General features: G+C 51.2%; 1 protein-coding gene across 1 annotated transcript in view; it reads right to left on the bottom strand.

Annotated features, from left to right (window-relative positions):
* Positions 1 to 21831, bottom strand: part of LOC308467638 (nuclear pore complex protein Nup214-like) — a 254499-nt gene that overhangs the window by 115993 nt on the left and 116675 nt on the right. Inside the window, exons 21-23 of the mRNA XM_080989369.1 lie at positions 16963 to 17055; positions 12131 to 12274; positions 1032 to 1184 (exon numbers count right to left, since the gene is read on the bottom strand). Of these exons, the coding sequence (XP_080845495.1) occupies positions 1032 to 1184; positions 12131 to 12274; positions 16963 to 17055 (390 nt within the window). The remainder of the gene's footprint in view (positions 1 to 1031; positions 1185 to 12130; positions 12275 to 16962; positions 17056 to 21831) is intronic.

The raw sequence follows: 21831 nt of genomic DNA, 5'->3' as shown, positions 1-21831 counted from the left end.
GCCCTTGCAGTGGCATCATCTCTTGAAACCCAGTAACCTCTTTCAGAGACAGACATCCTTGAAGTCTTCCCCAGGGTGAGGATTGCAATCAGGCTCTTGAAATGCTTTTGAGGTGTTATCATCTGTTATTGACTTCTTAGAACATTCATCAGTAAAATGATGATTTGGGACCACGTGATTTCCCTTGTAAGCCTTGCCGATGTTCTTCTTATCAGTATATGATTATTACAGTTGTGTGCCCTTCAGCATTTTTGTGCGTGATTGTTATATGGTGCTGTGCTCTTTGCATATGATTTTTATCTAGCAGCCATCGATGGCCTCACCCTTCATGAATTTATCTAATCCACACAAGTGGGGCAGAGCATTGTTTAGGAGCAGAAGAAGGCTGTGTGCTCTCATTCCCTTCACATGCTGAACTGGTTTGGAAGATGACCAAGTGACCAATGAGACTCCATTGAAGTATTTTCTGAACCAACCCCTCTCTTTCAGTCATGATTAAACCTCCTCTTTTTCATTTACTTTCATCAATGGCGTGAAAAACTTCTCAAGGAAAACCCGAGTTAAAAAGTGAGTTGATGTGCAAAAAGGTAAAGGTAAAGGACCTCTGACCGTTAAGTCCAGTCGTAAACGACTCTGGGGTTGCAGCGCTCATCTCGCTTTACAGGTTGAGGGAGCCGCCGTTTGTCTGCAGACAGTTTTTCTGGGTCATGCGGTCAGCATGACTAAGCTGCTTCTGGCAAAATCAGAGCAGCGCATGGAAACACCATTTACCTTCCTGCCGGAGTGGTACCTATTTATCTACTTGCACTTTTTTGGGGTGCCTTCGAATTGCTAGGTTGGCAGGAGCTGGGACCGAGCAACGGGAGCTCATCCCATCACAGGGATTCGAACCGCCGACCTTTTGATCGGCAAGCCCGAGAGGCTTAGTGGTTTAGACCACAGCGCCACCCGTGTCCCTTTCAGGAGATGTGCAGAGTCTACCCAATCATTAGCAACCCCAAATCGATACCTGGTCAAAGTGTGAGGTTTACCTGGGTTCTGAATAGCCATCTGTCTCCACAATGCTGCTTCTGCTGCTGCCTGGGGTGCTGGGAGGCCGGTGGAGGGAGTAGGGGCTCCGTGCTTCACTGTCTTTGTTGCCAGCATTGTGCTATCTGCCCCTTGGGGGATGATTCTGGGCATGGCTAATGGAATGAGGTGGGAGAAGATATTGTTAAGTTACTATGAACAGCAGAGAATCAAACATCTTGTAAACATCATGTAAGGTTCTACACTTAGGCAGGAATAACTAGCTGCCCAAATATAAGATGGGGGGTACCTAGCTTTCCAATACTACATGTGAAAAGGATCTAGGGGTCTTAATAGATCACAAGCTTAGCATGAGCCAACAGTGCAATGCAGCAGCAAAAAAAGCTAATGCAATTCTAGGCTGCATCAACAGAAGTATAATGTCCAGATCAAGGGAAATAACCAGTTCCACTCTGCCTTGGTCAGACCAGACTACAGGACTGTGTCCAGTTGTTGGCCACACAGTTTAAGATGAATATTGAGAAACTGGAACATGTGCAACCAAGATGATCAAGGCTTTGGAAACCAAGCTTTAGGATGAATGGTTTAGGGAATTGGGTATTTTTAGCCTGGATAAGAGGATATTGGCAAAACCTACTGGTGTGGACATCCTGGGCATCAGTGAACTAAAATGGATGGGAATGGGCAAATTCAGTTCGGATGACCATCATATCTACTACTGTGGGCAAGAATCCCGTAAAAGAAATGGAGTAGCCCTCATAGTCAACAAAAGAGTTTCAAAAGCTGCACTGGGATGCAATCTCAAAAATGATAGAATGATCTCGATACGAATCCAAGGCAGACCTTTTAACATCACAGTAATCCAAGTTTATGCACCAACTACTGGTGCTGAAGAAACTGAAATTGACCAATTCTATGAAGACTTACAACACCTTCTAGAAATGACACCAAAGAAGGATGTTCTTCTCATTATAGGGGATTGGAATGCTAAAGTAGGGAGTCAAGAGATAAAAGGAACAACTGGCAAGTTTGGCCTTGGAGTTCAAAACGAAGTAGGGCAAAGGCTAATAGAGTTCTGTCAAGAGAACAAGCTGGTCATCACAAACACGCTTTTCCATCAACACAAGAGACGACTCTACACATGGACATCACCAGATGGGCAGCATCGAAATCAGATTGATTATATTCTCTGCAGCCAAAGATGGAGAAGCTCTATACAGTCAGCAAAAACAAGACCTGGAGCTGACTGTGGCTCAGATCATCAGCTTCTTATAGCAAAATTCAAGCTTAAACTGAAGAAAGTAGGAAAAACCACTGGGCCGGTAAGTTACAATCTAAGTCAAATCCCTTATGAATACACAGTGGAAGTGAGGAACAGGTTTAAGGATTTAGATTTGGTGGACAGAGTGCCTGAAGAACTATGGATGGAGGCTCGTAACATTATACAGAAGGCAGCAACGAAAACCATCCCAATGAAAAGGAAATGCAAGAAAGCAAAGTGGCTATCTAATGAGACCTTACAAATAGCGGGGGAGAGAAGGCAAGCAAAATGCGAGGGAGAAAGTGAAAGATACAGGAAACTGAATGCAGATTTCCAAAAAATAGCAAGGAGAGACAAGAAGGCCTTCTTAAACGAGCAATGCAAAGAAATAGCGGAAAACAATAGAATGGGAAAAACCAGAGATCTGTTCAAGAAAATTGGAGATATGAAAGGAACATTTCGTACAAAGATTTCCATAATAAAAGACAAAAGTGGTAAGGACCTAACAGAAGCAGAAGACTTAAAGAAGAGGTGGCAAGAATACACAGAGGAACTATACCAGAAAGAAATGGATGTCTCGTATACCCCAGGTAGTGTGGTTGCTGACCTTGAGCCAGACATCCTGGAGAGTGAAGTCAAATGGGCCTTAGAAAGCACTGCTAATAACAAGGCCAGTGGAAGTGATGGTATTCCAGCTGAACTATTTAAAATTTTGGAAAACTCAGCAGTGGCCAGAGGATTGGAGAAGATCAGTCTACATCCCAATCCCAAAGAAGGGAAGTGCCAAAGAATGCTGCAACTACCGCACAATTGCACTCATTTCACACGTTAGCAAGGTTATGCTTAAAATTCTACAAGGCAGGCTTAAGCAGTATGTGGACCAAGAACTCCCAGAAGTGCAAGCTGGATTTCGAAGGGGCAGAGGAACCAGAGACCAAATTGCAAACATGCACTGGATTATGGAGAAAGCTAGAGAGTTCCAGAAAGACATCTACTTCTGCTTCATTGACTATGCAAAAGCCTTTGATTGTGTTGACCACAGCAAACTATGGCAAGTTCTTAAAGAAATGGGAGTGCCTGATCACCTCATCTGTCTCCTGAGAAATCTCTATGTGGGACAAGAAGCTACAGTTAGAACTGGATATGGAACAACTGATTGGTTCAAAATTGGGAAAGGAGTATGACAAGGCTGTATATTGTCTCCCTCCTTATTTAACTTCTATGCAGAATTCATCATGCGAAAGGCTGGACTGGATGAATCCCAAGCCGGAATTAAGATTGCCGGAAGAAATATCAACAACCTCAGATATGCAGATGACACAACCTTGATGGCAGAAAGTGAGGAGGAATTAAAGAACCTCTTAATGAGGGTGAAAGAGGAGAGCGCAAAATATGGTCTGAAGCTCAACATCAAAAAAACGAAGATCATGGCCACTGGGCCCATCACCTCCTGGCAAATAGAAGGGGAAGAAATGGAGGCAGTGAGAGATTTTACTTTCTTGGGCTCCATGATCACTGCAGATGGTGACAGCAGTCACGAAATTAAAAGACGCCTGCTCCTTGGGAGAAAGGCAATGACAAACCTAGACAACATCTTAAAAAGCAGAGACATCACCTTGCCAACAAAGGTCCGTATAGTAAAAGCCATGGTTTTCCCAGTAGTGATGTATGGAAGTGAGAGCTGGACCATAAAGAAGGCTGATCGCCGAAGAATTGATGCTTTTGAACTGTGGTGCTGGAGGAGACTCTAGAGAGTCCCATGGACTGCCAGAAGATCAAACCTATCCATTCTTAAGGAAATCAGCCCTGAGTGCTCACTGGAGGGACAGATCGTGAAGCTGAGGCTCCAATACTTTGGCCACCTCATGAGAAGAGAAGACTCCCTGGAAAAGACCCTGATGTTGGGAAAGATTAAGGGCACAAGAAGAAGGGGACAACAGAGGTCAAGATGGTTAGACAGTGTTCTGGAAGCTACAAACATGAGTCTGACCAAACTGCGGGAGGCAGTGGAAGATAGGAGTGCCTGGCGTGCTCTGGTCCATGGGGTCACGAAGAGTCGGACACGACTAAACGACTAAACAGCAACAACAATTGGTGTTTTGCAACTTTCTGACTAGTTGCAGGACCTCAGCCAGACCTAGCAGAGTAAACGCAGAATCCACAGAAGCAATTGGCGACTTGGCTGCAGACAGGATAGACGAAGAAGGAACCAGGAACTTGTAGTTAGGTGTTTATTATATACAGTGGACTATTTACAGGAACAGAACACGGATCTTTAGCTTGCTCTCTCATACACGACTCACAACTCCTACACTGAAACACTGAACCACTGAACTCACGAACTCAGAACTAACACATTCCAGTTAGTAGGCCATTAATTATCACTCCTGTGAGAGAGCTTGACCAAGCATGGAGCTGTCTCCATGCCTCTGTATCACCAGGCAGACTTACTCCTTCAGATTGCCTTTTGGCTGTCTGCCAAACCTTAATTGACTCTGTGTGAGTAGCTGCACGTACACAGTTTCCCAACACCCCCCCCCCACAGCTCTCACACAGTGCAATTAACTACTGAGCACATACAGAGTATTTTACCCAACTTTGTCCTCCAAACCCAAGCATTCACATATTTGTTTGTTTTTTACAAATGACAACGGTTTCGTAAATATGTCAGCAACATTTCCAGCACTCTGAACATATTCACATGCAATGACATTTCTCTGTACATTACATAACGCATTTTGGTATTTTATGGCCACATGTTTAGATCTGGATTTAAACTGTTCAGTTTTACTTAGCGTTATTGTGATGGGACGATGAGCTGCTTGTGTGTAAAATCCTAGTCCCTCAGAGTTTGGTCAAGTTTGCAAACCTCTGTCTGTAACGGAGCCCCTTAAACATGGCTCCGTCAGTCGCTGGCAGATTCCGACAGTGGTTGCTTTCGGAATCGCTTCCAACATAAAAGCTCCTTAACGGAAACACGTCTTCTGGACTCTCTGCGTGACAGTTTCCGGCGAGGAGTGGGTGTCCCTACAGGAGGTCCTGAAACCTCCCCACTGTTTTCGCTGGAAGTGTCTCTGAGCCATCCCTCCAGCTCCCTTTCCCTCAGCCCAGCTCCTCTCCCCCTACTGGTTCCCTCTTCAGCTGCTGAGTCTCTCCCAACCTGTGTGAGCCCTTTCACTTCCCTTCCTTCCGATGGCAGTTCCCTGACATCCACCTCCCCTCCAGGGCCCCCTTCATCCCCTCTCGCCCCCTCCTCTACGGGCGGTGAGGAGGCAAAACCCCGGAATGAACTTCCTTCATCTTCCGATGTCCCGAACACTTCTCTCCACCTGTTGCGGTTCCTGGTCTCGAAGTACTCCTCCTCCTCAGAGTCCATCTCCCCTTCCCCTTCCGATTCCGAGAATCCTTCCAACTCCTCCTCCTCATCGGTGGTCCCAAAGTATTCCCTCCGGAACCTCTCCACAGGCTGAGGTTTCCTTGGGAACCTTTGATGGAACGTTTCTATCAATACCTCGTCATTGATATCTTCTGCCATTACCCAAGTGTTTTCTGACTCCGGTTCTCCTTCCCACGCTACCAAATACTCCACCTGATCCCCCTTCCATCTGGCGTCGAGGATTTCTGCCACATGGCTGCTGCATTCCCTTTCTTCTATGACCGGTCCCCGAGTGGCCATCCCTTCTCGTCCCCCCTCATACGGTGACAGTAACGACCTGTGAAATACTGGGTGCAGTTTCATGTGGTTGGGTAACCGGAGCCTGAAAGCCACTGGGTTGACCTGTTGAATGACCTCAAAGGGACCCAATCTCCTGGGTCTTAATTTCTTACAACCTCCTTTGAACGGCAACCCTTGGGTTGACAGCCACACCCTATCTCCCACCCTTATGGTTTCACCTTCCCTTCGGTTCTTGTCTGCCTGCCTCTTGTATTCTTCCTTCGCCCTTTCTAAGTTGAGTTGGAGCTGACGATGGATTGCTTCCATTTCTTCTACAAAATGCTCGGCTGCCGGGACACCCCATCTCTCCCCTTCTCCCCCTGGGAAAGCCCTGGGATGACACCCATAATTAGCCAAGAAGGGGCTCATCCCTGTGGACACATTCTCGGCATTGTTGTAGGCAAATTCCGCCAGCGCCAACTTTTCTACCCAGTCATTCTCTCTGTCATTGACATAACACCTCAGGTATTGCTGGAGGACCCCGTTTGCTCTTTCCGCCTGCCCGTTGGTTTCAGGGTGCCGGGCAGTCGAAAAGTTGACCTCCACCTGCAGTAAGCTCATGAGCTTCCTCCAGAACCTGGAAGTAAATTGTTTTCCTCGGTCTGAGACCACCCTCAATGGCACTCCGTGCAACCTAAAAATGTGTTCTACAAATAACTTCGCTGTCTCTTCCGCCGTGACTGCATGCGAGCAGGCTACAAAGTGGCACATCTTTGTTAGTAGGTCTACCACCACCATGATGGCTGTTTTCCCCTTGGACTTCGGCAGATCAGTCATAAAATCTATCGACACTGCCTCCCAAGGTCGTTCTGGGGTTGGTAAGGGTTCTAATAGCCCCGCCGGTGCCCGCCTCTCCCCTTTGGCTCGCTGGCATTGCTCACACCCTCTTACATACTCCCGTACATCTTCCCTCACCTTAGGCCACCAAAATTCCCTGGTGACCAACCACATGGTTTTGTGTTGTCCAAAATGCCCCGCCGTGGGGCTGTCGTGCAACTGCTTGAGTACCCTCCCCCTTAAGTCTCCTTCAGGGATATACAGTGCCCCTTTGTAATACAAAGCTCCATTTCTTTCCTCGAAACCCCCTGGTTCCTCTCCCTCACCCCTAAGACCTCTGAGCTTATTCTGGGCGTATTCATCATTCTCTGTTTCCTCTACCAGTTCTCTTTGTCCCACCAATGCCGCCCCACACACCCAGCGGTCCTCTGGAATGACATGTCTCTCTTCGGGTGCTCCCTCCCCCTCCAAATATTCAGGTTTGCGTGAGAGAGCGTCCGCCCTAATGTTCTCTGGGCCTGGCACGTAACAAATCTCAAAGTTAAATTTGGAGAACTCCTGGGCCCATCTCACTTGCCGTTGGTTGAGCACTCGTGCCGTCCTCCAATACTCTAGGTTCTTGTGGTCAGTGCACACTTGCACCTTATGTTGTGCGCCAATTAGCAGGTGCCTCCATCTCCGGAACGCCTCATGAATGGCTAGTAGTTCTCGGTCATACACCGTGTAGTTCCTCTCGGATTTGTTCAGCTTTCGCGAAAAAAAGGCACACGGTCTCCACTCTGACTCCTCCTTCCCTGGCTGCAGAAGCACCGCCCCAATAGCTCTGTCTGATGCGTCAGTTTCCACTCTCATCGGTTTTTGTAAATCCACATGCAGGAGTTGTTGTTCCGAGGCGAAGGCCCTTTTTAGTTCCTCAAATGCTCGCTCCGCCTCCTCAGTCCAAACGAACTTCTTCTTACTGCTGAGACAGTCCGTAATGGGCGCCGTCAGGTGGGCAAAGTTTCGGATGAACTTACGATAGAAGTTCCCAAATCCTAGGAACCTCTGCACATCCTTCCTTGTTTTGGGTGTTTTCCATTCCAGCACCGCCTGGACCTTGCCGGGATCCATGGCCAATCCCTTGTCTGACAGGCGATACCCCAGGAATTCCACCTCCTTGGTATGAAACTGACACTTCTCCAGTTTCACCCACAGCTGGTTGGCTTGCAGCCTGCTCAACACTTCTCTGACGTCTCTCACATGCTGCTCCTCATTCTCAGAATACACCAACACGTCGTCTAAGAAGGCCACACAATTCTTGTAAAGCAAAGGCCCCAGGACGTGGTTCATAAACGATTGAAAGCACGCGGAGCCTCCTTGTAGGCCGAAGGGCATAACTAAATATTCAAATGCCCCCAAAGGGGTGAACATGGTGGTTTTCCATTCATCCCCCTTCCTTATTCGTATCAGGTTGTACGCCCCCCTTAGGTCCAGTTTAGTAAAAATCTTTCCCTTCCTGACCCTTGTCAAAATGTCGTCAATCCTGGGCATAGGGAAAGCCACTGGTTCTGACACTGCATTTAAGGCCCTGAAGTCACACACAAGCCTCGGCTTGTTCGTGTTTTTTTTATCCACAAAAAACACTGGGCTGCCCCCCACCGCCCTGGACTCTCTGATGAACCCTCTCTTCAGGTTCTTGTCAATGAACTCTCTTAGCTCCTGCATCTCTCTGTCTGACATGGCGTACAGCTTGCCTACAGGGAGCTGTGCCCCAGGGAGTAAATTGATTTGACAGTCAAAGGGTCTATGCGGGGGTAATTGGTCAGCTTCCCTTTCGCTGAAGACGTCGCGGAGATCTGCGTATTGTCGTGGTACCTTCACGTTCTCCGTTACTTCAGTCCCTGCTAGGGTGGCTTGGGCCCCTGCCAAACCCTTTCCCTCTTTGCAGTGTTCTAAGCAATGTGCTGAACCAAAAGAAACCACTCTCTGATGCCAGCCCACCAGCGGATCATGTAACGCTAGCCAGCTCATCCCCAATATAATGGGAGCTCCTCCCAAGGTGGCCACATTAAACGCTATCAGTTCGGTGTGCCTTGCCACCTTCATTATCATTGGGACGGTCTGCAAGCTGACTTCTCCTCCCAACAGCTCCCTGCCATCGATCGTGGTCACCTGCAGGGGGTTGCTTAAAGGGATCGTCTGTATCTGGTGTTCAGCTGCAAACTCTTTGCTCATGAAATTGCAGGAGCTGCCTGAGTCCAACAGCGCCTTTATCTTTAGAGGGTGTCCGTTTGGCAGCTCTAGCGCCACTTCTATCACTAGGGCGGGTTTAGGAGGTTCTGGCGTGGGCACTTTCACTGCTCTTTGGCCTGGCTGCTGTGCCCCGACGGTGGCAGCCAGGCGTTGGCTTTTACTTGCTTCGGTATTTCTTCCTCTCTTCCCTCCACAGCTCCTACCATCCCTTGCCATTCCTTCCTCTGGGGGCAGACTCTGGCAAAGTGACCTGGCTGTTGGCAGAGATAGCATTTCCGGGCGCCTTTTCCCTCCTTCTTTCCCCCCTCACTGGGCTTTGAAACTGCGCGCGCGCGCGCTGTTCCGATTTCCATCGGCTCTGCCGGCGGGAAAGTTGGCTCTGGAATGTCTGGAATGCGGAACTCCTTCCAACGTTCCCCCTTCCCTTCCCGCCTCTCCAATGCTCTCGCCTCCTGGCGCGCTCCTATGGTCAGCGCTGATTTGGTCAGCTGGTCCATAGACTCCGCCCTGGGCGCCCGGGAAAGTTCGTCTTTCACAGCCGAAGAAAGCCCTTCTTCAAAGAGCATTTGAATGGGTTCCGCCGATAGATCCCACCCCAATTTATGGATCAACATGGTGAACTCAGTCCAGTACTCACGGACAGATCGGCTCCCCTGTTTGCAAGCCATTAACTGTCTGCGGACCACTCCCTGTTCAATATCGCTGGAAAACATCAGATCCATGGCGCGAAAGAACTTCATCGTGTCCTTTAGGACGTCACTATTCGCTGCCATCAGGGGTCTAACCCAGTCTCTCGCCCCCTTTTCAAGATGCCCAATCACGAAAGCCACTCGTGATTCCTCGTCAGGGAATTCATCAAACTGCAGATTGAGGGCATATTGCATCTCTGTCCGAAAGCCATGATAGTCTTTGGGCTCCCCCCCAAACTTCTGCACCAATCCTGGTACCTTTCTGACGAGCTGGGTGTCTTTCCCCTTTTTGTCTGCATCCTGAGCCCTCCTCTCCTCAAGCCTCGCCGTCTGCAGCGCTAGCTGGACCTCCAACACCCGGTACCTTTCTTCCAGGCTTGGACCCGCTCCAGCTCCTGCTTCTCCGGTTCCGGCTGGGTTGCTCATGATGCCTTCTCCTGCACAAGCTGCTCACGAAGACTGTCGGAATGCTGTGATGGGACGATGAGCTGCTTGTGTGTAAAATCCTAGTCCCTCAGAGTTTGGTCAAGTTTGCAAACCTCTGTCTGTAACGGAGCCCCTTAAACATGGCTCCGTCAGTCGCTGGCAGATTCCGACAGTGGTTGCTTTCGGAATCGCTTCCAACATAAAAGCTCCTTAACGGAAACACGTCTTCTGGACTCTCTGCGTGACAGTTTCCGGCGAGGAGTGGGTGTCCCTACAGGAGGTCCTGAAACCTCCCCACTGTTTTCGCTGGAAGTGTCTCTGAGCCATCCCTCCAGCTCCCTTTCCCTCAGCCCAGCTCCTCTCCCCCTACTGGTTCCCTCTTCAGCTGCTGAGTCTCTCCCAACCTGTGTGAGCCCTTTCACTTCCCTTCCTTCCGATGGCAGTTCCCTGACAGTTATACAAGCTTGATTGTCAACATACACCTGAATTGGAGAATTGCATTGTATGCCCAAATCGCTCAGCAACTGCTTGTAATACACCAGCTCATTGCAGAGCTCACTTAATGCTGCAAACTCAGCTTCGGTGGATGACACACTGACTATACTTTGTTTTCTGGAGTTCCATCCAATCAGTGACCCACCGAGCAAGAACACTAATCCAGTAATTGATTTACGATCAGGTAAACTTGCCCAGTCGCTATCTGAGTAACATGTAAGCATTTCATCACCTGCTGAACTTAACTTTAAAACACTACCAGCAGTATGCATCAGATACCTCAGAACACGTTTTACTGCTTTCCAGGCACTCAAAGTGGGTTTAGACACTTGCCTGCTCAAAATCCCTACTGTGTAGCTGATATCAGGCCTGCTCCACTGTGATATGTACAGCAAACTCCCAATAGCTGATTGATACAAATCAGGTCGCTCAAACATAGAGCTTTCATCAGCTTGCAAAGCCTTAACAAAACCTAAATCCATGGGAGTAGTTGCCCCTTTGCAATCCTGCTGTAATGGCCTGGGAATCAGATTCAGAGGCTGAACCTGAGGAATCCCAGCCTGCACAGGGCCTCCAGACCAGGAGAGGCGAGTTACCCATGGACCGGGACCATCCTTGACTTCGGACTGGACTCGGACCACGCCGCACGGTAACCCCCCCGGGACCAGCACAGTTTGCTCCCGCCACACCCGCACTCTCCCTTTGTTGGGGTGCGTTAGGGAAGAGCCAGAAGCCATGGCCGAACAGGCAGCTGCGTTGGTGGCATTGGCCCAGGAGAACCAGGCCTTGACTCACACCGTTCAGCAGCTAAGCAATGCGGTTATGGCGCTTCAGCAGCAGTTGAACGCCTTACCAGTGCCTGGGGCCGACGCCCCAGTTTCTGGCAAGTACCCAGTGGCCCTGCCAGAGAAATTTGATGGGTCCCCGGCCAGCTTTCCCGTGTTCCTGGCCCAGGTCAAGCTGTATATTCAGGGGCGAGCCCGGAATTTTCCTGACGATCGCACCAAGGTGCACTTCTTGATCAGCTTGCTCAAGGACCAGGCGGCCAAGTGGGCTTTGCCATCGCTCCGGCAAGACTCTCCTTTGCTGACAGACTATGTGGGGTTTTGTAACCACTTGGAGACTGCGTTTGGCAACCCTCTGAAGGGGAGCCAAGCCAATCGGGCGATTCGTCGGTTGAGACAGGACAAGTCCACAGCTGCCGCCTATGCCACAGAATTTCGGCTGTTGGCGCAGGACTTGTCCTGGAATGACTCTGCACTGCGGAACCAGTATCTCGAGGGGCTTTCGGATGAGATACTGGACCAGCTGGCCATGATGGATCATCCCACCACGTTGGACGCCCTCATTCAGCGGAGCCTGCAGATAGACGATTGGTTGGAGGACCGTCGCCAGGCCCGGGACTGCCAGCACTCCCGGCTTCTGGCTCCAGTCCTTCCCAGCAGGTCCATGGCCACAGCCGAGTTGCGTGATGAGCCAACGCAGCTCAGGGCGGCGCGACCTCACCTCTCCCCCTTGGAGAAGACGCGGCGTCGGGAGGGAAGCCTGTGTCTCTACTGCGGTGGAAGTGGACATTACGCCCGATCCTGTCCCGAGAGGATGCCAGCCGCAGGAAAACCACCAACCCCGGTAGCCGAAGGCCCTGGCTACCTGGGGTCCCAAACCATACAAGAGGGGCCCTCACCAGTGGAATTGCGACACCTCATGGTCCCGGTGCTTCTATACCCTCCAGGTGGGCCCTGGATTCTCACCCACGCTCTGGTAGATTTGGGGGCAACCCGCTCCTATATGGACGCTGCCTTTGCCGCCCATCATCAGGTGCCACTTCAGGACAAGCCAGAACCGGTACAGGTGGAGTCAATTGACGGACGGCTCCTGCGTTCGGGTGCCATTACTCGGGAGACCCAGCCCTTGGTCCTGTGTCTCCAGCAGCACCGGGAGGTGCGAACTTTGGACATTGCCACCATGCCCCGGTTCCCCCTGGTGCTCAGGATGGACTGGCTGGAGGCACACAATGTTCAGATCGACTGGGTCAAATGGTCTGTGTGCTTCCCAGACCCATGTCTCCATGCTCGGTCTGAGATGCTAGCGGCTGCACCCACAGAGAAGGCTGCATCAATGTTCCCCACTGCGTACCGCGACTACCAAGACGTGTTTGAGGAACGAGGGGCAGACCAGCTGCCGCCGCATCGGTCTTTTGACTGCGGTATAGACCTCCAGCCCGGAGCGCCTCTGCCTGTGAGTCGCTTATACTCTCTTACAGAGTCAGAGCGCGAAGCTTTGCAGGACTTCCTGCGCAAGAACCTGGATCATGGTTTCATTCGGCCTTCTACCTTGCCCACCGCTGTGCCAGTGCTCTTTGTTAAGAAGAACTGTGGGGAGCTTCGTCCTTGCCATGATTACCAGGCCCTGAACAAGATTACCATCCCAGACCAGTACCCCTTGCCCCTTATCTCGGAGTTCCTGGAGCGGGTGCAAGGGGCGCAGGTGTTCACGAAGCTAGACCTCCGGGGGGCCTACAATTTAATTCGGATCCGAGCCGGGGATGAGTGGAAGACAGCATTCGGGACCCGGTATGGGCAGTTTGAATACCTGGTTATGCCCTTCGGATTGTGCAACACGCCCGCTGTGTTCCAACGGTACATCAACCACGTGTTCCAGGACTTGCTAGACAAATACGTGGTGGTGTACCTAGATGACATTCTGATTTTCTCCTGTGACCCGGCTTGCCACGAGGGTCATGTCCGGACGGTGCTGCAGCGCTTGCGGGAGCACTGCCTGTATGCGAAGCTCAGCAAGTGCGAGTTCCATCAGCGGTCAGTGGACTTCCTTGGTCACCGACTCTCTCCAGATGGGGTGCAGATGGATCCTGGGAAGGTGGCAGCGGTTCGGGAATGGGCGGCACCTCGGAACCGCAAGGACCTACAGCGGTTCCTGGGGTTCGCCAACTATTACTGGACTTTCATTGCAGACTATGCTCATCACACCACCCCGTTGACCCAACTGCTGCGCCCCAAGACACAATTTTCCTGGGACAAGGAGGCAGAGGAGGCGTTTCAGGGGTTGAAAGCCTGTTTTCAGAGGGCGCCGATTTTGCAGCATCCTGATCCCTCTCAACCCTTCGTGGTGGAGACCGACGCCTCCAGCACGGCTCTCGGTGCCGTCTTGTCCCAGCAGCATGGACCGGATGCGCCACTGTTACCCTGCGCCTACTATTCCCGCCAGCTCCTTCCTGCAGAACATAACTATACCGTGTGGGAGCGGGAACTACTGGCCATCAAGGTGACCTTTGAGGTCTGGCACCATCATCTTGAGGGAGCACGACACCCGGTGGAAGTGAGAACCGACCACCGGAACCTGGAGTACCTCCAGACCACCTGCAAGTTGAACCAAAGGCAGATCCGGTGGGCGTTGTTCTTCTCCCGATTCCAGTTCCGGATCCGCTACATCCCTAGCTCCCAAAACCAGAAGGCAGATGCCCTGTCCCGGAAACCCGAAGACATCACAGACACGGTTCAGCAAGCAGTACCAACCACGATCCTACCACTGGCTGCGTTCCTGGCCACTCAGGAGGTTGAGCCACTGCAGGCTCGGGTGCGGGAACAGCAGCGGGTCAATGCTTGGGCTCGAGAACCACTCCGGGAACTGGCCGTAGGGTCATGCCCTCAGTATCCGGGACTGGTATTCCACCAGGGCCTACTGCTGCACCACGGTCGCCTGTACATCCCGCCAGGGCCACTGCGGGCTGAGGTCCTCCGGATGCCCCATGATGCCCCAGCGGCAGGACACTTTGGGCGGTATCGGACTACCCATCTGGTAAGCCGCGGATTTTGGAGGCCCCGCCTGAAGGCTGACATGGCTCGCTACGTCGCTGGTTGTGATGTCTGCTGGCGGGCCAAGGGCCCTACCGGGTGACCCCCCCCGGCCTTCTTCAGCCGTTGCCAGTCCCACCATGTCCTTGGCACACGGTTTCGCTGGACTTTGTGGTGGACGTACCCCCGTCTTGTGGCTGTACCTGCCTCCTAGTTTTCTCTGACCATTTCACTAAGATGGTGCACTGTGCCATCCGTACCCACAGCTAAGGAAACCGCTCAGCTATACCTTCAGCATGTCTTCCACCTGCATGGCCTACCTGAGCATGTGGTGTCCGACCAGGGCGTCCAGTTCACATCCCGTTTCTGGCGAGCGTTGCACCAGACCCTCGGGACAGAGGTCTGTCTATCGTCAGCCTACCACCCACAGACTGATGGCCAGACAGAACGGGCGAACGCGGTGCTGGAGCAGTACCTCCAGTGTTACTGCAGCTACCAGTAGGATGACTGGGTCGACCACCTACCGTTGGTGGAGTTCACTTACAACAATGCGGTGAATGCGTCCACCCAGCAGACCCCGTTCCAGGCCAATTACGGTTACCATACGAGGTTGTTCCCAGAAGTGCTGCCGGCATCCACAGTCCCTGCGGTGACAGAGTGGCTTCAGGAGCTCCAGTCTCAGCAACAACTATTGATGGAGCAACTGTGCCAGGCCAAGGAGGCGTACAAGGCCCAGGCCGACCGCCACCGCCAGGTAGGGCCAGAACTCCACGTCAGTGACCTAGTATGGCTCTCCACTCGCCACCTCCACCCCTCTCAGCCTTCACGGAAACTGGATGCCTGCTTCACCGGCCCGTTTCCTATCGTGGACCAGGTCTCGCCTGTGGCATTCCGTCTCCGGTTAACCTCAACCCTGAAGGTTCACCCAGTATTCCACCGGTCCCTACTGAGTCCGGTGGCCCCACCCGACGAGTTCCACCTGAACCGACCACGACCGCAGCCAGTTTTGGTTCAGGGGGAGCCCGAGTACGAGGTGGAACGCATTCTTGACTCCCGATACCACAGGGGGAAGCTCCAATATCTCATCGACTGGAAGGGGTATGGGCCTGAGGATTTTTCCTGGGAACCAGCGACCAATGTCCTCATGCCTGCCTGCCTCCGTGATTTCCATGCGGCGTACCCCAGCAAGCCTGGTCTGGTCCCTTGGTTGAGGGGGGGGGCCTGGGAGGGGGAATGGTGTGATGGCCTGGGATTTGGACTCGGAGGCTGAGCCTGAGGAATCCCAGCCTACACAGGAGTCCCCGCCTCCAGAACCAGCTGAGCCGGGGCTGGGGCTTGAGCCTGAAGGGTCCTCACCTGTGCTGGATCCTCAGGTGCAGGCACCAGCTGAGTCTGCTCTGGCTCCTGAGGTGATGGAGGACCCATTGCCTGCAGGTGCTCCACTTTCAGCCTTGTCAGGGGAAGCTGAGGTTGCCTCTGGGTCTGGTAACCCTCCAGCCTCTCCTGAGCTGCAGAGGCTCAGGGCAGGGCCTCCAGACCAGGAGAGGCGAGTCACCTGTGGACCGGGGCTGCCTTATGCCTCGGGGCAGATTAAAGCCAGCCAGCCCCAGTCCCAGGTTGTGGGAGCAACATTGTTGGTAGCCTGTTCCTGCCTGTACCCTGTCCTGCTCTCCTGCCAGAGTTCCTGACCTCACCCGACTCCCTGCCTTGGACCCCGCTTCAGCTTTGACGGACAGCCTCCATACCGCACCCTCAACCTCGGACTGGACTCAGACCTCACCGCATGGTTAACCCTTGGGACCAGCACAGGCGGGATATTGGCACTCTGATATGTTGAGGTGCCTTTGCTCTGGCCCAGCAACCCCAAGATTAAAATTGGCTTAGACTGCATACACTGCCAATACATTTAAAGCACCTAGCTTCCCCCAATGAATCATGGGACCTGTAGCTTAAGGTTGCTGAAAATTCTAGCTCCAAGGGCTAAACCATAGTTCCCATGCTGCTTTGAGGGAGGGTACATGTTTAAAATGTATAGTGTGCAAGCAGCTTGAGATTAATTTAAAATAGAAGCAAGCACTTGGAAACAAGAGGGAGGCAACAGCATACTCGAGCAAATCCCAAGGATTGGAGAAGGACAAAAAAACCACCCCAACAACTCCCAAAGGGGAGCCCCTCCAAAAAGCAGGCCAATGAGGACCAAGCATGGTCAGTGAAACTACAGAATGTCAAGTTGTCAATTAAAAAATACACAAAATGTATTGGCGGGGGAGGGGAAAGTGAATTGGTCTGATAGAGCCCATTACAGCTAGTAGAGCAGGAAGGCATGGCTACCCTGAACAGAAGGACCCCTTGAAGAGGAGAGGAATATATTGCAATGCTTTGCAGCTGGCTCCACCTAATGGCAAAGGCAGGCTATTTTGTGTGTGTGTGTGTGTGTGTGTGTGTGTGTGTGTGTGTGTGTGTGTCAGGGGGAGGAGACAGTTGGAAAAACAACTTTTCCAAGTGATGAAGTTATTTTCAAGTCCTAGAGGATACCTGGCACAGTTGTCCTTACGGGCGGCACCTTCCTCTTAGACAGCAAATTCCTCAGCTGGGCCTGCTTCACAGGGGACAGTTTGGCTAGAAGAGAAGCAAGAAGGGTGATTATTTATCAAGCATTGCCTGTATGGACCCTTATAATCCTGCAGGCATTCAGTTTCAATTGCAAATCCCTTGTGAGGCTTATAGGCTTAACAGCTCTGCGTGTGTCCTGCATCTGGGGAGGAGCTTTCCCTACATCGGGGAAGCGGAGTTCTTTGTGAGTTACTTTCGCTTTTCTGCCGAGATGCAGAGACACCATGCCTGCCGTCTCGGATGGTCTGTTTGTTATTCTATTGTTCTGATGTAAATAAAGCTGTTTAGAGAAACAAGAGCATGTGGACTTTCTCTTCTGCAACTGGCTGGCAGAAAGCGTGAGTAAGCTTATAGCACCGGGAAGATGGCAGAGGCCCAGGCTCATGAGACTTTCACCATCTCCTTTGAGAGACTTAATGGGCGCAATTGGGAGGACTGGTCGCGAAGAGTAAAGTATTGGCTTTTGGGCAAACAGCTTTGGGATTGCACCTAAAATGAGCCACCAGTAGCAGCTGCTGGGGCAAATGCTGCTGAGGTTGCCAGAGTTGCAGCTGCAGTCAAGAAGGACCAGAAAGCAATTTCCCATATAGTACTTGCCCTGGTAGCCTCCCAGTTGCCCCACATTGATGGTTTGCTGACTTGCAAAGGGGTGTGGGACGCTTTGGTCCGTGTACACCAAAGAACCACGGCTGGTGCCAAGATTCATGTGACAAGCTCTTTTTGAGATGCAGCTGGCTCCAGGGGAATCGGTGTGAGACCACATTATGCAGATGCTGGCTGTGTTTACTAAGCTGTGGCAGCTGAATGTACGTCTCCCTGATGAGCTTAAGGCCTACATCCTGTTGAGCTCTTTGGACAGGAGCTATGAGGATTTAGTTTTGACCTTGGAAACGATGCCGACTGAGCAGCTTAGTTTGGATTATACCACAGGGAGACTTTGTGATGCAGAACAGAAGAGGCAGAAGGCTGGAGGACGAGCAGGCACTGGCTGTGCCCCCAGGAGCTGTGCCCCCAGGAGTGGGGGTGCAGGGAAAAGCAATGATGAATCTGTGAAAGCTTTTGCTTCAAGACATTGCTACAGATGCGGATCCCCCTCCCATCTTGTGAGAGATTGCCCGGTAGAGGCTCAGGAATCCAAGGTCGTCTTGCTTAGCAACCAGATAAGCTCAGCGGCGAGACGTGGGAAAGCTCGCAAAAGTTCCAAGGGAACTGATAGCAAAGACACGTCTTCACAGTATAACCTTGCAGCGAGCACGGCAACAGAGACCAGCTCCACCCATGGCAACGTGCTGAGCTGGGTGGTCGACAGTGGAGCGACTCACAACCTCATGTTGACTATTTGCAGTATAGTAGCGCTGCAGAGAGCTTGCTGGGGAGACCATGCATAACCAGGAACTCAAAAATAACTTTAACAAAGGTTTTAATAAAAAAAACAAAAACTCCTTTTACACTAAAGATAACAACAACAAAACATGACCCAACCACCAACCCATCCCCCAGGGTAATGGGAGAGCTAGGTGCTGCTCCTTATATACTATGCCCAAATGCTGACACAGCTTAATTAACACAACCTAGCAGCCCCTGCTATGTTTCACAGCTGTAAGACTGGGTCTCGTTATTTGCCTTAACCCTGGCCCTTAAAGACATACACAACTTGTGAAACAATAATGAACCTTCACATTTTACAGTGACCATTCAACACCTCATGCCCTCTGGTGGTCTGCTGCAGAACTGCAAGGCTGTAAAAAGTGGACAAACTGTTACACTAACAGATGGAAGCAGACATGATTTGACTATGTCTGGCTCACTGTGTTGTTCTTTTTTACAGCATGAGATTGAGGCTTTTGTCGTTCCAGAAATGTCCAGCTGTCTTTTATCCGTTGCTGCTCTTGTTGCCAATGGTTTCAGTATTTGTTTTGAGAATAATGTGTGTTCTTTTTCCAGGGGTGGGCGTCAACTGTTAAGCGTTGAATGCAAAGACCTGCTGTTTGTGGTAGAAACGCCTATTGCAGGTAACAGTCCCACTGAGTCAGCACAGGTGCAGTGTGCCAATGTTCCAACACATGATGGCTGTCAGCATCTATGGCACAGACGAATGGCGCATGTGAACTGGGGATACGTCAAGAAGGTCCTGGAGTGTACTGAGGGGTGCAAAATGAAGGCATGTGACAATTTTTTAGATTGCAGAGCTTGTAAGCAAGCGAAGGTGAAAACATGCTCTTACCCCAGGTCTGACAGGGTGACAACCAGACCTTTTGAGCTGGTGCATGCAGACTTGTGTGGCCCTATGGCAGTAGCCAGTCTGGGTGGGGCCAAATACATACTTTCGATTGTGGATGATTTTTCGCGGAATAGCTGGGTCTTCATAATTAAACACAAAGGTGAAGCTGCAGCATTGGTGAAAGACTGGATCTCTGCTGTAGAACTGGAATTCTCCTCAAAGGACCAGAGCTTTCAGTCCGATAGCGGTTCAGAGTTCACCGGGTCTGTGCTGCAGAGTTTCTTCCGCCAGAAGGGAATACGTCACAGGCTGACAGTACCACACAGTCCCCAACAGAATGGCATTGCTGAACGCCGGAACAGAATGCTACAAGAGGCTGTTGCGGCTATGCTCTTTGATTCTGGGCTCCCCCAACGCTTTTGGGCCAAAGCCTGGAAGTGTGCTTCTTTTTCTCAGAATCGCTCATATTGTTCTGTTGTAGGGGACACACCCTCTTTTCTACTGCACGGCAAGAAGCCCAAGGTGCATTTCTTCTGTGTTTTTGGTTGTGAGGCTTGGGTTCTTGTGCCAAAGGCCAAACACAGAAAGTGTGGATCCAAGGTCCAGGAAAATGATCTTCTGTGGGTATGAACCAGGGACCAAGGGGTGGAGATTTGCCTATCCAGAAGGCAATCAGTCCAGGCTTCTAGTCAGCAGGAGTGCTGAATTCTGTGAGCAAAGTGGGTGGACACGCATACATGGGAACCCAGATGTACTTTTAGAGAGTCTGCTTGACTCAGCTGATGAGGAAGAGGTGGAGACTGATCCTGCTGCTGAGGCACAGAGTCCAGAGCAGGAGCAGCCGAGAGCCTCTCCTAGAGCTGTCAAGTCAGAGCCAAAAAGTGCACCGTCCTCACCCACAGGTCCAGTTGAGAAGTTCAAGAGGCACAGCAAATCAGAGGGGGAGCTCTCTGATGCCAAGGACGGTCTAGCTGGCCCTAGTGAGTCAGAGGGGGTACCTGAGCTCACGTTGAGACGTTCGACCCAGGCCACTAAAGGTAAACCACCCGACAGTTTTGAGGTCACAAGTGTATGGGTTGGGGTGGCTCAGTGTGAACCTGAAAGTTTTGAGGATGTTCAGAAACTGCCTCAGGAAGAAGCCAGTAAATGGCAACAAGCAATGCAGAAGGAGATGAGCTCAATGGAGTCTCTTGGTGTGTTCTCCCTCACAACGTTGCCAGCTGGCAAACAGGCTGTGAGCAGCAGGTGGGGTTATCTTCTTAAACCCACAGCAACTGGAGAACCACAGTACAAGGCTAGGTTAGTAGCCAGAGGGTTCACGCAGCAGAAGGGGCTGCATTACACTGAGGTGTATGCTCCTACTTCCCGAAGTGAAAGTCTGTGCATGCTCTTAGCCATTGCTGCACAAAGAGGTTTGCTGGTGCATCACTTTGATGTGGATGTAGCCTACTTGAACTCAGACCTCCAGGAAGAGCTGTACATGCTTCCTCCTCCAGGGTTTGAGGGCAATGGGCAAGGCATTGTGTGGAAACTGCACAAGTCAATTTATGGGCTGAGACAATCAGCCAGGAGTTGGAACTTGTGTCTGATTGAAGCCTTAGAGAAGCTAGGTTTCAAGATGAGTCTTGCTGACAGCTGCCTGTACCTGAAAGGGTCAGGAGAGTCACAGGAAATGGTTTTAGTCTTCGTTAATGACATCATATATGTCTCAAAGGCAAATAAACAGGTGCAAAAATTTGCCAAACAGCTTGGAAAACGTTTTCAGCTCAAGAACCTTGGTCCAGTAAAGATCTACCTAGGTGTGCAGATAGACAGGGCTGAAGATGGAAGTTTCTTGCTCAGTCAGAAAGGCAAGATTGAGCAGTTGCTTGAGAAGTTCAGGATGTCTGAATGTGCAGAGGTCAGGACACCCATGGAGACAAGCTACTTGAAAGACAGTCAGTGAGTAGAACGCACCGAGTTCGAAAATGCTGAGCTCTTTCAGTCGGCCCTGGGTAGTCTGTTGTATCTGTCCCAGTGGAGCAGACCTGACATAGCTTTTGCTACCAATCTGCTCAGCCGGGAAGCTACAAACCCAAGTGTACAGGCCTGGAATGGTGTCAAGCGGGTACTGCGTTACCTGCAAGATACCAAAGACTTCTGTCTCAAGCTGTCAGCCAAGGGGGACGTCAAATTGTCGTGCTGGGCAGACAGCGATTGGGAGAATCTGGAGGACAGGAAGTCAGTCTCCGGTATGGTGGTGAAGTTCGGGGACTCTTTGGTTGGGTGGAAGTCCCAAAAGCAAAGTCTCATAGCGCTCTCCTCTACTGAGGCTGAGTTCAGTGCACTGTCTGAGATTTGTAGGGAATCGGAGTTCTATGTGTGTTTGGTCCAAGAGATCTGCGGAGAGAGTTGCTTACTCATCACGGTGTGGGAGGACAATCAACCGTGTCTGAAGTTGGTAGAGTCTGGGCAATTTAAGGCCAGAACCAAATGTTAGTGTTTGTAAAGGGGGGGGGAAGGTTCTGACCTCCCTTTGTCGCCTCAGCCTGGTCCTCAGACCCTTGTCGGCATAAAAGAGT

The sequence above is a fragment of the Podarcis pityusensis genome (assembly GCF_964106645.2).
Source record: "Podarcis pityusensis genome assembly, chromosome: W".
Classification (NCBI taxonomy): Eukaryota; Metazoa; Chordata; class Lepidosauria; order Squamata; family Lacertidae; genus Podarcis; species Podarcis pityusensis.
This window is presented reverse-complemented; position numbering and strand designations above follow the sequence as displayed.